General features: G+C 38.6%; 2 protein-coding genes across 2 annotated transcripts; both read left to right on the top strand.

Moving 5' to 3' along the window:
* The first annotated feature begins 598 nt into the window (after positions 1 to 598).
* On the top strand, positions 599 to 4,810 carry LOC145782328 (ornithine decarboxylase antizyme 1-like). The gene is made up of 3 exons (XM_082594122.1): positions 599 to 1,675; positions 2,094 to 2,235; positions 2,656 to 4,810. Exons 1-3 carry the CDS (start codon positions 1,548 to 1,550, stop codon positions 2,941 to 2,943), a joined length of 558 nt encoding a protein of 185 aa, XP_082450248.1. The 5' UTR covers positions 599 to 1,547; the 3' UTR covers positions 2,944 to 4,810.
* Positions 4,811 to 4,815: 5 nt separating this feature from the next.
* LOC145782319 (protein nucleotidyltransferase YdiU-like) lies at positions 4,816 to 7,170 on the top strand. The gene is made up of 2 exons (XM_082594112.1): positions 4,816 to 5,245; positions 5,590 to 7,170. Exons 1-2 carry the CDS (start codon positions 4,845 to 4,847, stop codon positions 6,887 to 6,889), a joined length of 1,701 nt encoding a protein of 566 aa, XP_082450238.1. The 5' UTR covers positions 4,816 to 4,844; the 3' UTR covers positions 6,890 to 7,170.
* The last annotated feature ends 6,247 nt before the right edge of the window (positions 7,171 to 13,417 follow it).

The following is a 13,417-nucleotide window of genomic DNA, read 5'->3' as shown; positions in this document are numbered from 1 at the left end:
ACTTACCTACTACTTAACGTGTGTCAGTCCTAGCTATGTTCTATGCATACCAAACTTGTTTCATGCTCAAGTCGCATAAACCGCAATACAAAATATTAACAGACCGTCATTTTTCTCGCAATATGATGTCATTAAAACAAAATGGCTGACTTTCCAAAGTAGTAAAACTTGCAGTGCGGGAAACCGGCTCAGCTTTACGCTTACAATGGCATGAAAAAGAAGCTTTACAAAGCCATCATTTTAACAAGTTCTCATTCTCAAGTTCAATCGTTTTCTTCTGCTGCCTTTGTTCTCTCAAAACAACACACGTAAGGAGCCTCTGTTAATCACATGCAGAAACGGATTGGCATGCACGACGCACGTGACTTGCAGGCGTTTTGTGGATGACGGAGCATTTTTTCAAAACATTTTTTTTTCCTTTTTTCGTTTTATTTCCGAATCCAATTACCCGATAAAAAAGCGGTTTTTAGATTCGATTCTGGATGGATTCGAAATTCTACTTTGGGCACCCCTACTTAGGATGCAACCTTATTAACCCACAAAACGAAACTGCAGCTGGCTTTAGGCTAGTCTGATTTGTAATCTTCGTATGGTCGCAACTTCACACATTCTTAAACCAGTTTTATAATTTTGGTATCAAAAAGACGGCAATTAAATTTTCTTTACCATCTTGTCAAACTTGGCGTGTATCCAGACCCTAAGCTTGTGTGGACTACTTTTAAAAATGTGGACTACCGTACTTTTAAAAATGTAGACCTGGAGAGCAAACAATTTGCTGCCTACTTTCGAATGCGCGGGAAACTTTTTTTGAGAGTGAGTAGCAAGCACAGACAGAAGGAAAAAGGTCGCTTCGCACGTCACAGAATTGGATCATAGCGCTGTCAATTTTCACTATGCTAATATTCTAACAATCTAACTGTGATATATCCACTTCTACAAATAATTGTTTGTTTTCTCTCTCATTGCCTACCTCCTTTGATTTTTTCTAGTTGCGCCGCTGGTTGTACTTACTTATTGGGATTTTATCGTATTGGTAGTTTATTGGTTGTGAGAGTGCCTGCATGACATTCAATTGAATTTCGATTTCATATTGCTTAAAATTGTTTGATTGTATCTTGGTAAAACATTAATTTAATGGTCTGACAAAATGATAGCAGCTGGTTCAATGACTGCATGGTTTTCCACTGCTTTCACTTGCGTATTGAGATTACAAACTTCACATCAGTCACAGCATGGAAAACAAGCAGCACTTCAGAATATGACGACTCAAAACCTATGAGACTTACTAGCACCATTGTGTTGCATCTGTTGTTACATTGCGCTGTAGTTTTTATGTACATCACAATTTAATTTATCTATATGATTCAACATCTCTTGTTCCCTGTATTACGAGGAATGGTTGCCAACAAATGTCTACTTTTTCTGATGGCATTTCTCCATGCCGCCCAGAGAATGATATGGTATTTTGCAGAATTGCATATATTATTTTTAAGTTGATAGTCGTTGTGATATGCATACAGAAGACTTGAGTAATTCTATTCAAGAATATGAAGAAAAAGAGGAAAAAGAAGGCTATTTTACCATTTTATCCACCCACGTTCCAGTTTCAGCCATGCATGAAAGCAACTTTTGCTTTGGGATCAAGGCTCGGCAGTGCTCCTGACGTCCCTAAAAGGTGAATATATATTTTTTGTGATGTTGCAGTAATGTTTTATTGTAGTACGGTAGTTGTTCAAAAATACCTGCTTTCCTGTTATGCAAGCAGTTGAACAACTCGTTTTTCTTATAGGCACATCATCATATTCTGTTATCACTTGTCACTCATCAGTTTAGCACCCAAGGAGTCCATATGGCTGCCAATATGCATTGACAAAAAACCTAATGACAGTTGAGCCCCTCTTTTCAGTTGATGTTAATTTGAGCCCCCTAATAGAGGGGCAGTGATGAGAATAGGCTTTCCTAATATTCTGTGCATTTAATATAAAATTTTCACCAGTGCGTATCAATCTAGACTCAATTAGAAAAAAATCTGCTCACCAACAGAAGTCAATGTTGTAGTGAAATTTGTTATAAGAAATTTTCTTCTTTTTCAGTGATGAAATGAAAGAATGCATGCAATTTGCTGTTCGACTCTTTGGAAAAGATAGTGGGCCAGTGGATATTTGTTCAAATGATCTTGATTTGAAGATATTTTCAAAGCAACTGACAAATAAGTTGTTAGTTCACTATAATACTGTGAGTTATCTGCTTGTTTGAATGTTTCTGGATTAATTTTTGTTGCAAGTGAAGTTTTTCTTGTGAACTGAATTTGTACAAACCGTTTGCTCTGTCAAGTGTCATTTGATACAAGTATTGATAGGTTTAATCTTACAAAGTACGCATTTACTTTTCAGCAAATTTTCATCGCATTATGATATTTTGTGTGCATATCTGCCAGCAAAATGATATGTTTGCTGTAGTTATTATAAAGCCCACTCTTTGTAAAATCGATTTGTTTGCACATTCCTTATGCAAACAGCATGTGATGTCGTCTCCCTTTGTTCAGCAATCAGCATTAGCCAATGAGTATTGTTGTTTATACATTAACATACAATTAACGATTACTTTTTGTACCGTACATTCTATCGACTTTTAGCTTTATTGTTTTGTGAACAGGTCCATGTCGGAGATCAGATGTATGTTCAAATTCCACTTGAAGGTAGTAGAGACAGCTTTGTTGCTTTGCTGGATTATGCTGAAGAGCATGGGGTAGCCCGTGTGATTGTTTGTCTGGATCGAAATAGCCAAAATTTCCGAGATCTGGTGAAGACGTTTCGCTTCATGGGATTTGAGCATGCCCAGCCCTCTCTCACTTTAGTGTCCATCAAAGAGTGTCAGAGCAACGGCTCTCCTGGAGCATCTAGCTCCCATGGATTTTACTTTCTTGGCTGTGACATGGACTAGCCTTGCTAAAACTTGTCAAAACTGCAGAATAAATCGACTAGAAAGAAGCGTTGGACACAAGATCAAACAGCTCTTTCGTGTTGACTATGTTTCCTCATGCTTTCATCAGTTGTCATGTGCATTATAAAACTTAACATGATGTTGAAGTGTAACTAAACATTGGTGACTACGAATTGTAATGACATAATCCCACATTTTTTGTACATATATGTGTTTATTATTCAAAAGGACCACTATTGCAAGAGTATTAATGAACGTACAAATAATTACTACAGTACCATGTTACAATTTCAAAGTCAAACACTTGTGAGCATAGCATTAATCATTCGTTTTAATGTAAAAATCTGGTATGAGAGAGATATTTTGGCCAAAACGCATGCATTGTTTTGCTAGGCTACGTGGTACAATGGAAACACAACTCTTGTTTGTCAGTGTAGTTGACTGTCGTCATCACGTGGTCATTATGGCAGCCGTTGTAACTAAGTACGCATTTCCGTTGTGATAATTTGTTCAGTAAGCAACGTATCTTGGTCTATTTTGAGAGTGTTAGTCATTAATTCATAAGCTCCTCACGTGTACTTTTTTATGACAAGTTACAACGTCCACAACAGTTATGAATACGTCAGAAAGACCAGTTGTAAATATTCCAAGGTACTTGTCGGAGAGATTATGTCGAACTTGGGTATCTCAAAAACTAGTTTAGCGATGTGTTTTAGCACTTTTGAATGCGATGTTAAAAAGTTTAGTTAGAAAGCTTCCTTTCTTGAAGTCTTTCAGTTTTGCTACAGTTTTAATATTTCACTTATCACACTCAAATTCGTGCTTGTCTTTCAGCTGTCGAATTTTCACTTAGTCTTTAAACAAGCTTCACATTGCTGAAAGAATGATGACCAAACTGTGATGACAAATTTATTCATGAGATTGTTTACCAGGCATCTAATTTTCACATTAAATTAATCCCATTAAAATATTGACTACGAAAGTAATACTCTGATATTATGTTGTTGTTAAAATTCTGCTTTGAAAGTTAGAAAACTTTAAATTTTATGTATCTGTTATCGAAATTTACTTCAACATAACGTTTCTTGAAATTCAATTCGTAAACCAGTAATCTATCCAAAAGAAGTTGGTTGTTTACTTTGCTTTATCCTCAGTCGCAAAGTGTTTCATTTTAATGTTGATATGTCGTTCGTAAGCGAAAATTTGTCGTTCTCTGTGGAGATAGCCCCGCTTGGTTTGTTGCATGGACTGTTGACTTCATTCGCTGTTTGTGACATTGTTCTTTTGTGATGACGTAAGCTTTCTATGATCAGGAGGCTACTTCCGTTGACGTTTACTTGCCATGCAATCAAAAGCACACGCGTTCAATGTTTCAACGTTTCAAAACGTTCAATGTTTCAACGTTATTCAACGTTTCAAAACCAAATGAAAAAAACTTCTTGTTTTTTTAAAAGGTTGTATGTTTGAATTTGTGCTAATGTATGTTTGACAGTCACCATGAACACGTAATATCTCGGGTTGGTTACTTAATTCATCCTATCGATTCTTGTGGTGAAGTGATTGAAGCGATGCATGGATATTGGATATGATTAACTATCGACTAATGTATTATGCAATCTTTCATTGCATGAAAGTTTCAACGTTTGGGAAGACGCTTGCTTTGTATTGGAACCAACGCGAATCTCTTTCCTTGGTGTGATAAAAACATTGCCTTTGATCCTTTTGTACAGTTTCACTGATCTATTCAAAATTTGATTTCTTGTATGTTTGGTACGTGAACTTAGCATACAAATTACTTTTTGTTAAAGTTTTAGCATTTGTGAATTGTGATTTACATGTTACCAATAAAATTTCTTTCTGAACACAGGCTGTGTTGCTGTAATTGTTACATTAACAACTTGATGAGATGTTTGCTGCAACGACGGAATATCTTTTCATCTTTTTCGTCACGTGACTTCACAAGGATTTCCATTTTCGTTTTGGCATCATCTTTGTGCTATGTAGGCAATGGAGAGGCCACTTCAAAGCAACTTATCGATTTCTCGGAATGGCAATTTTCTAATTCCTCTCTTCGAAAACTCCCGATTGATAAAGAAAGGCGGAATTTTGTGCGTAACGTCAGAAACGCGATCTTTTCAGAAGTTGCTCCCACGCCACTGCATACAAATGTCAAACTGGCTTTGCTCTCCCGTGATGCTTTGGAAGAGTGCATGGACGTGAGCTACAACAGTGCAATCCGATCCAAGCAATTCAGAGATTTTGCAAGTGGAAATAGAATTCTCAACGCCTCCATCGCTCACCGGCAAGTAATGTCTGTTTAGGCTCTTTTTCTTCGTGTTGTTGAATGCGAGTGTTTCATCTGAAGCAGTGGTTCCTAATCTTTTTTTCCCTTATTGGCACCACCTTAAAATCATCAACAACCGGATTTTGCACCACCTTCTAGAACGGCTGAAAAGTAATAGTAGCCTATAGTTGAAAATGTCGGAGGAAAGCCCACAAAAAAGCATAGTATCTAACGTCATTTTATAACCAACCTTGATTCAATATCCACGTATCCCCTGGGAACAGGTCTTGCACCCCTTAGTGGCGCGTAAACCTCCGGTTTAAGAACCCCTGATCTAAATGAACTATTGCATTTTGTCACAGATATGGAGGCCATCAGTTCGGTGATTGGGCATCACAGCTCGGTGACGGAAGAGCTCACTTGCTTGGTGAATATGTCAATAACCTTGATCAAAGGAATGAACTTCAGCTTAAGGGCTCCGGTCGAACCCCCTATTCTCGTCACGGTGATGGCCGTGCTGTGTTACGATCATCCCTTCGTGAGTTTCTCTGTAGCGAAGCAATGCATGCTTTGGGTGTTCCAACATCTCGTGCTATTAGCCTTGTAGTATCTGACGACCCTGTGATACGAGATCCGTTTTATAACGGCAACATCATATCAGAAAAAGCTGCAGTTGTTTTACGAACTGCTCCTTCATGGTTTCGTTTCGGGTCGTTTGAAATACTTTCCGAAAATAATGAAATCGAACTTTTAGCCCAATTACTGGATTTTGTTATCGAAAGCAACTTTAAAACTACCATCATACCTGACAGTACAAATCGCTATCTTCGTTTCTTTAGCCTTGTTCAAGAGCAAACGATTAGCATGCTTGTTAAATGGATGAGTTACGGCTTTGCGCATGGCGTGTGCAACACAGACAACTTCAGCATTCTCTCCATAACCATCGATTATGGACCGTTCGGCTTTGTTGATGCCTATAATCCGAACTTTGTCCCCAATATGTCAGATGATGCTGGAATGTACTCACTTGAGCGACAACCTACCGTTGCTCTGTTTAACCTTGGAAAGCTGTTTGAAGCTTTGCAGCCGGTTTTAACTCGTCATCAACAAGTTAAAGTCAAACGTTTGCTTTCTTCTTTCGAGAAAAACTATCATACGGCATTGTTGAGCGAATTTCGGACAAAATTCGGTTTGCTCGGAGAACAAGATGACGATTACATGTTGGTGGCTTCTTTTTTGAAAATAATGGAAGATGTTAAAGCTGATTACACGATGACTTTTAGACAACTCAGCAGTTTAGAACTTGCAAGCATTAAAACTGGTATCATATCTTCAAAACTATGGGCTTTAAACGAGCTGAAAAAGCACAAATACTTTAAAAACTGGCTAAATACATATCAAGAAAGAATTTTCTCAAACATCAACGATACCGACACGGACAGATTGAAGCGAATGCGAGCTGCGAATCCCAGATACATTTTGCGCAATTGGATGGCAGAAAGTGCTATTCGAAAAGCTGAGAAGGGCGATTTTACAGAAGCTTGGAAATTGCACATGATTTTAAAACATCCGTTTGAAGAACAGCCATCCGCTGAAGATAGTAGATATGCGAATAAGCCACCAGAATGGTCTTCAACTTTGAAAGTTAGTTGTTCATCATAAAATGACTACAACGTGCTGTGGAAAAATCACAAATCTGCATTCACATCTCGTGGTAGGTGCCCACACCTTGGCAGAAAAATATAATGGCCCGTTTGCAATTGCTATTAGGCTGCCAATCTGCCATGCATGGTCTACTGTAGCAACCATACAGAAGGCTACTGTGCAATAATGTGTTTGATCTGTGTTGATTGAGGAATAAACACATTTAAGTCTATGCTGGTCTGGTTGGTTTTCAATCACTGACAAAACCATTTGATAGGTTATTCCTGGAAGTTTCACATAGCCTACTTGTAAAATGTAGAGCCTTTGAACCACTGAACCTTTGAACCACAGGCCGAGTGGTTAGCGCGTTGGGCTCGCAGTCGAGAGCCTGCATGTTCGACTCCAGCCACCTGCACTTGCTGTTGTTTCTCTGGGCAAGAAACTTTATGATAATTGCCTCTACCCAGTGATCGATTTCAAGTAATGGGTAGTACCAAATTTAAGTCATAAGTAGAGTAGACAACCGGAAACAGATATTGCCGTCGGCTGCAGCGTGGGTCAGGTGAACGTCGGAAGGCGCAGTGGCGGCTCGTCCATAGAAACTGCAAAACTGCAGCACCCCCTGCACATTTCAGTATTTTATTTTTTTTTATTAATTTCACGTTTTTTCTCGTGTTCTCTATAGATCCTACCGACTAGAAGTTTCATAATTTCTGGGTTTTAAAAAATATGATGATTTTTTAAGTTTTGTATTTGGCAGCTCTGAACTGCAAGGCCTGCAGTTGCGATCTTATAAAAGAAGAACAAAGAGAAATTGTGACGTCATATTTTGGCTCAGGTTGCTTCAAATCACACAATTTCGAACTGCAAATTTTGCAGTTGCTGGTCACGTGGTCAGGCTAGCTACTGTTGCAAATACTGTTGTTTTCAAACACGATATTAGGTGGCTGCGACTGATGCTGTTACATGGTTAGACTAATGTGCTTTGCTTTCTCCACAAAAAGATAAAGCTTAGACTAGGTTTTCATTAGTGTTGTTAAATTAAATTTAAGAAAAGCTCTACCAATAAATTTTTGTGGTTACCAAACCTGGTTGATTTTTTATAAATTAAATGTAACCTAAGGTTCATTGTTAACTTACGATAATAAGTTAAGGCCAAAGGTCACATGCTAAAACAGCCTATTTAAACTTGATGAACATCAGGAAATTAATTGCTCAAATAGCCTCAGAATTCATGAAATACCACTAAAATAAGGTAAAATTTATGGGGGTCATGTCCCTAGACCCCTTGGTATCGCGCCTTTGGCGCTCGCTCTTTCACGTATAGGCTACATCCGGTTGCAGCACCCCCTGCTATAAATACCACGAGCCGCCACTGGGAAGGCGTACACCGATGCATAGCGCTCAAGTCCGCTTTCCCGCAATGCAGGATAAAGATACGACAAACAAACAAACTGACGCAGGGCCGGTTACCAGTAGCGCACCCAGCATGGGGCTAAGGGGGCTCAAGCCCCCCCCCAAACCCGCCACAAAAAATGAAGTTTTTTTTATGTTCCCCATTTAAGCTATACCTTTTACTTACAGGTTAGATATGAATAAGACACAACAATACAACAGGGCTGAGCACTATAACAATATATTTTACATATTTACAAATGGTTTTAACAGTCGAACGTTTACCGCTTAACTTTAAGCCCTCATCAGAAATCTGAAAATAAGTTAATTAAAAAATGCAATGAATTTCAACTTCTTGAAGGTAAATTTACATTAGGAAAAGGCAACAGCATACTGTAAATAACTAAAAACAAATTTGCACCACAGGGAACGTGATATATCAAGTAAATGTTAAGGAGAATGGACGCGCCTCCAGCAAGTAATTGTTTGTTTGAATTTGGATTGTAGCGTTAACACTTGACAGTGCTTCCTGAATTTTGGTGTCAAATTGAGATTTTTCTTTGCGTAAAATTTTAAATGAGTCAGCAGAGAATTTTTGATCTGTGCAAAAAGAACACTCCATGGTATGGTCTTTGATGGCACTTTTCTTCAACCCTATCTTAATTCGAGCTGTTTTCGTACGCGGAAAGCACGTCACGGGCTATCTTAGCCCGGGCTAATTAATCGCTAATAACGGGAGCTATGAAAATCACAGAGCCAAAATATTTTACAAGATAATAGCAATGTGTATTGTGCGTATGGAAATTAAATTTTTACCTAACAAATTTATTGACATAGGGGGAAAGGTGTGTATTTTGAACCCCTTAAAGAAAAATAAGCACAACTCAGCCAACTTCCGGTCAATGTGTATTATTTTTCACCCAGATACAGTCTAGGTACTTGCAAACCAGTGTAGAAAATATAAATCACATACAATAAAAAAATACAGAATAATTAAGCAATAAAAAATGTTCAAAAATGGTCCAAATTACACATATGGTGTGTATTTTGGACCATTGGGGTGTGTATTTTGGACCATTGGAGTATATAATTTCAACTGAAGTTGCTTGAGGTCTTCGAAATGAAATTTCTGGATGACGGTTCAAGAATCCCTTAAGCCAATCTTTTTCAGCCAGACCCTTTTCACTGTTGAAGCGGGTATTGATATTATTGGCAGACGCAATGTCATATGCAAGCTTTCTTAAATCTATGGCCCCTAAACCATAAAATCTTCACTCCATTTCCAAAACATGTTTGATCAGTTGATTTTCAATATTTTCGGAAAGATCAAGTTGTCGACCAATGGTTCTTGACACTTGTGCAGCATATTTATTGGTAGCCTGTTATGGACATGTTTTAACACTACAGCTTTGGGAATTTTGAACTGACGCGATGCTGCATAGGTGAGAGGACTGGTCCAAATTACACACTGTCATGCACTGGTAAAAATTACCAACTATGACTTCCACACTTGGTTACAAGTCTTGTAATTGAGCACAACATCTCCTTATAGGTTAAAGACAATACCAACATCATATCAGACTCAAACGTCATGCCAATAACGTCTCAGCGCTTAGCAATCAACTCCCCAAAATAACATCAGCATACCCAAAACCACAAATTCCAATCTCCCGTCCACGTTTCTAAACCTAATGAGCTGAGTTTTTCACATCCGGGCAATTATTATTTTTTCTTTCAAGCTGTTCAAAAATATTGACAAAACGATTTTTATTTTTTGAGTTAGGGGACTGGTCCAAATTACACACTGGTCCACGTTACCCCACTTTCCCCTAAAGTGTTTGAGATGAAAAGACGTCAGAAAGTCGGTTTTTATTCTACTTTCCTAAAAATAACTAGCATAAAGCAATGCTAACGTAAACAAAAAATTACTTTTGCTCATAAATATAAGGCATTTTTGGGCGTTTTTACATTTCAAAGTAAGCTTAATTGCGGTAGGCCTAACATTTATATTGCATTTACATTAAATTAAATAGGCTATAGTTGTCACTATATTTGATTAATTTGCTTAGCATTGAGCACTTTTTGTAGTATTAATAGTTTTCATTGTTTTACATTAAATTATATATATCTAGCATTGCACGAAAATGTCTAGCCACCTGAGACGAAATTCTTATTGTGAAGGGCAGGAAAGTAAAAAAATGACCAGTGTAGGTTTAAAAAATTCGCCAAGAACAAAAACCAAAAGTTAAGAAATTTCACATTTCTAGCATATTTCCATTTGAGAAATATTTCACTACTAGAGTGGGGCGTCCTCATTAAACCCCGTGTCGCTACAGATAGGGTTAACTCCCTAAAGTTCAGATGCTCCCATACTCTCGTGGTGTATAACTGTATACGACATTTGAGCAGAGAGACGAAGGCGTCTGGAACTTTAATTGAAAATACGAACTAATTTTGAATGTTTTTATAAGTAAGAAAAATGTCCACATCAAATTTACTGTTTACAAAATTAGTGTTGTTTCAAACTGTTGTTTTCAAACTGTTTTCGTGCTAGTTGTTGTTTTCGCACTTATTTGTGTTGGCAAACGGAAAGCTAATTCTATTTGGTCATAAGTTACATGACAAAAAAGTCGAGATCTATAGAAGATTGCGAGAGTGGACGTAGGGATGAGGGTGCTGATGGTGCTAGTAGCATGGGGTTTACTAGGCCAACTTCTAATCTGATTGAGAGAACGAATCTTGATGTATCGACAAACGGTGGGTTGTGAGCCGTGAGTGTCTTTATATAGTAATCAAAGGGATGGGCTTGCCCTATTGTCACTGTTACTATTGTCGCAAATCACTCGGCCGACATTTCTGAATTAGCCCCCCCCTAAATTTTTTTCTGGGTGCGCTACTGCCGGTTACCGAGGTTGACAGAGCTAAGTTTCCGATTGTTGTTAAAATGTTGTCGAGGAATTATTCCATCCACCTGCCGTTGAATGGAGAGCAGTCCTAAAATACGTTGCTGAAGCATACACCCGGAGAACCGGAGCAGCGCCTTCTGTTCTCGAGTCCGTTGCTTAATCACTGATCTAACGGAGCGGAGAAGCGTGGATCTAAAAAAAAAGCTTGGGTAGGAGAGCATCAAAGTTGTAAGAGCGGTCGGAGCTCATCTGAAGGCTTGGCTTTCACCAGAAATCTTGACAAATGAAATTTTTTGAAAAATCTTTTTCCAGTTTTAGGTCCAATAATGACTTTTTGATCAAACTCACACTTTGTTGTCTTGATTTCACCTTTCTTAATAGGCTAAATTCATGTACTGAAGTAGGTAGGTCAAATTAGTTGTTCAACTGATTGAATATGCAATGTGTTCACTTGGAAATATTCAATTATTTTTTTGATGGACGCGTAGAAATGTGCATCTCTAAAATCCACTACTGAAACCTTGCTTGCTCAACTCAACGCAGTTGATTTGGTTAACAGGACAGCCTAAATTGAGATTGAACGAGAGGAAAAATGTTGATAAAAATAAAAGATAAAATTTTGTTCTTGATTTTCAAGTGGTATGTGACCAAATACCCCTCTGGATTCACTACTGGGGACTTCGCTTGACAGTAGCACAGCCTTATTCTCAATAAAATGATATCATGCAATGCATAGACAGCTTGGTCACTGCCGGATTAACCAAGTGCAGGGCTTGTAGCAGATTGATTTAATGTACAGATAATGACCAGGAGGTAATTGAATATTTTATAGATTTGATATATTTTGACTATAGTGCGGCCGCTCTTGCCCCATCGTGTTTCGCAGATAGTTTTTAATCAACTTCAATTTTGAAAATAATCTCTCTCCAGTAGGCTACAATTAGTTACCATCATACATGGATAAATGGGTAACAATTTGTCAATGTTAGGAAACGTGGTGTCAATATGGTTTTCTTTAATCAAAGTGAAATAGTCGAGTTCTGGAGGAGCAATCAATAGCAATATGCTTTACGAATTCTGAAAACTGAGGTAGTTCATCTTTCAATCTGTCTTCAAAATCTTGGGAATATTCTTCTAAAAGTCTGTCAGCACTTTCTTGGATCTGCGCAGGTATTAAGTCATGCAGATTTCGCAAAAAACTAAACCGTGTGTTCAATTGGGTGTAGCCTTTGCCTTACGACCAGGGCCAGATTTAGCTGATGGGGGGCCCGGGGCACTTTTAGATCAGGGGGGCCCCCGTGCAAAAAAATTTTTCAAGCCTACGGCGCGAAAAACCATCTCTACGTCTACAGTAGCATCAGTCCAGTACTGCACAGCATTTTGCAGAAACTTTAAAGGCCAAAAGGAAAAAAATAACACAAAATCACATTTTTTTCCACATAGGGAGCCCTTCAAAAGTCGGGGGGCCCAGGCAAAACTGCCCCCTCTTCCCCCCCTAAATCCGGGCCTGCTTACGACGTTGCTCCAGCGCAGATTGTAGGCTGTCCCATACTGCAAGTAAAACTTCCACCCGGAATCTGTCTTTAGGTGATTGATTATCTGAACAGCCCACACCCTCATCGCACCTTCGATTTCGAACAATTCTTCTTGTGGTAGTTGTCGGTAATCTGGCACTTGAGTCAGATTCTGCGCCTCTGACTCAAACTTAGCGAATTGTTCTCTGAAAGTCTGTAGGGATCCTGCCAAAGAGGCACACAACGCTGAAGCAATGTTGGGATTTTGCCGTTTTGCTTGAAGAGAGGCTTGAGTTGGCTGGAAGCGACTGAGTAGGCTAACCTGTTCCAAAAAAACACTAAGATTCCAATTTCGAGCAACTTCATTTTCTCGAAGAGTCCATTTGTCTGCTGTTGACATTCTGCCTTTTTCTCTTGGTCATTTGCGAGTTTCTCCATACTCCAGACTCCAGTGCCTCCTTTTTGAAAACAAAACGTTCTTTAATTACCTTAATGGCGTCAGCTCATGTGGACCATCGTGTTGCAGAGAGCCTCTTTAGCACTCCACCACCTGAACACTCCAGAACGGACCACCGGTGTGTTGAAGCAGCAACGAATAGCCTACATAGATATTTTCAACGAAGTCAAAGAACTGAACTGTTTCTGGGCACGATTGTGCAGCGCATACACCAACTAAATTCAACGAATGAGCATAGGATGGAACATATTGATTGAATCTTTATCCTCGGACT

This window comes from Aplidium turbinatum, chromosome 1 (assembly GCF_918807975.1).
Source record: "Aplidium turbinatum chromosome 1, kaAplTurb1.1, whole genome shotgun sequence".
Classification (NCBI taxonomy): Eukaryota; Metazoa; Chordata; class Ascidiacea; order Aplousobranchia; family Polyclinidae; genus Aplidium; species Aplidium turbinatum.
This window is presented reverse-complemented; position numbering and strand designations above follow the sequence as displayed.

Coding starts and splice junctions, on each gene's coding strand:
- LOC145782328 (XM_082594122.1), top strand. CDS start 1,548: ATGAAGAAAAAGAGGAAAAAGAAGGCTATTTTACCATTTTATCCACCC. Junction 1,676..2,093: donor GCTCCTGACGTCCCTAAAAG/GTGAATATATAT, acceptor CTTCTTTTTCAG/TGATGAAATGAAAGAATGCA. Junction 2,236..2,655: donor TGTTAGTTCACTATAATACT/GTGAGTTATCTG, acceptor TTTTGTGAACAG/GTCCATGTCGGAGATCAGAT.
- LOC145782319 (XM_082594112.1), top strand. CDS start 4,845: ATGAGATGTTTGCTGCAACGACGGAATATCTTTTCATCTTTTTCGTCA. Junction 5,246..5,589: donor AACGCCTCCATCGCTCACCG/GCAAGTAATGTC, acceptor ATTTTGTCACAG/ATATGGAGGCCATCAGTTCG.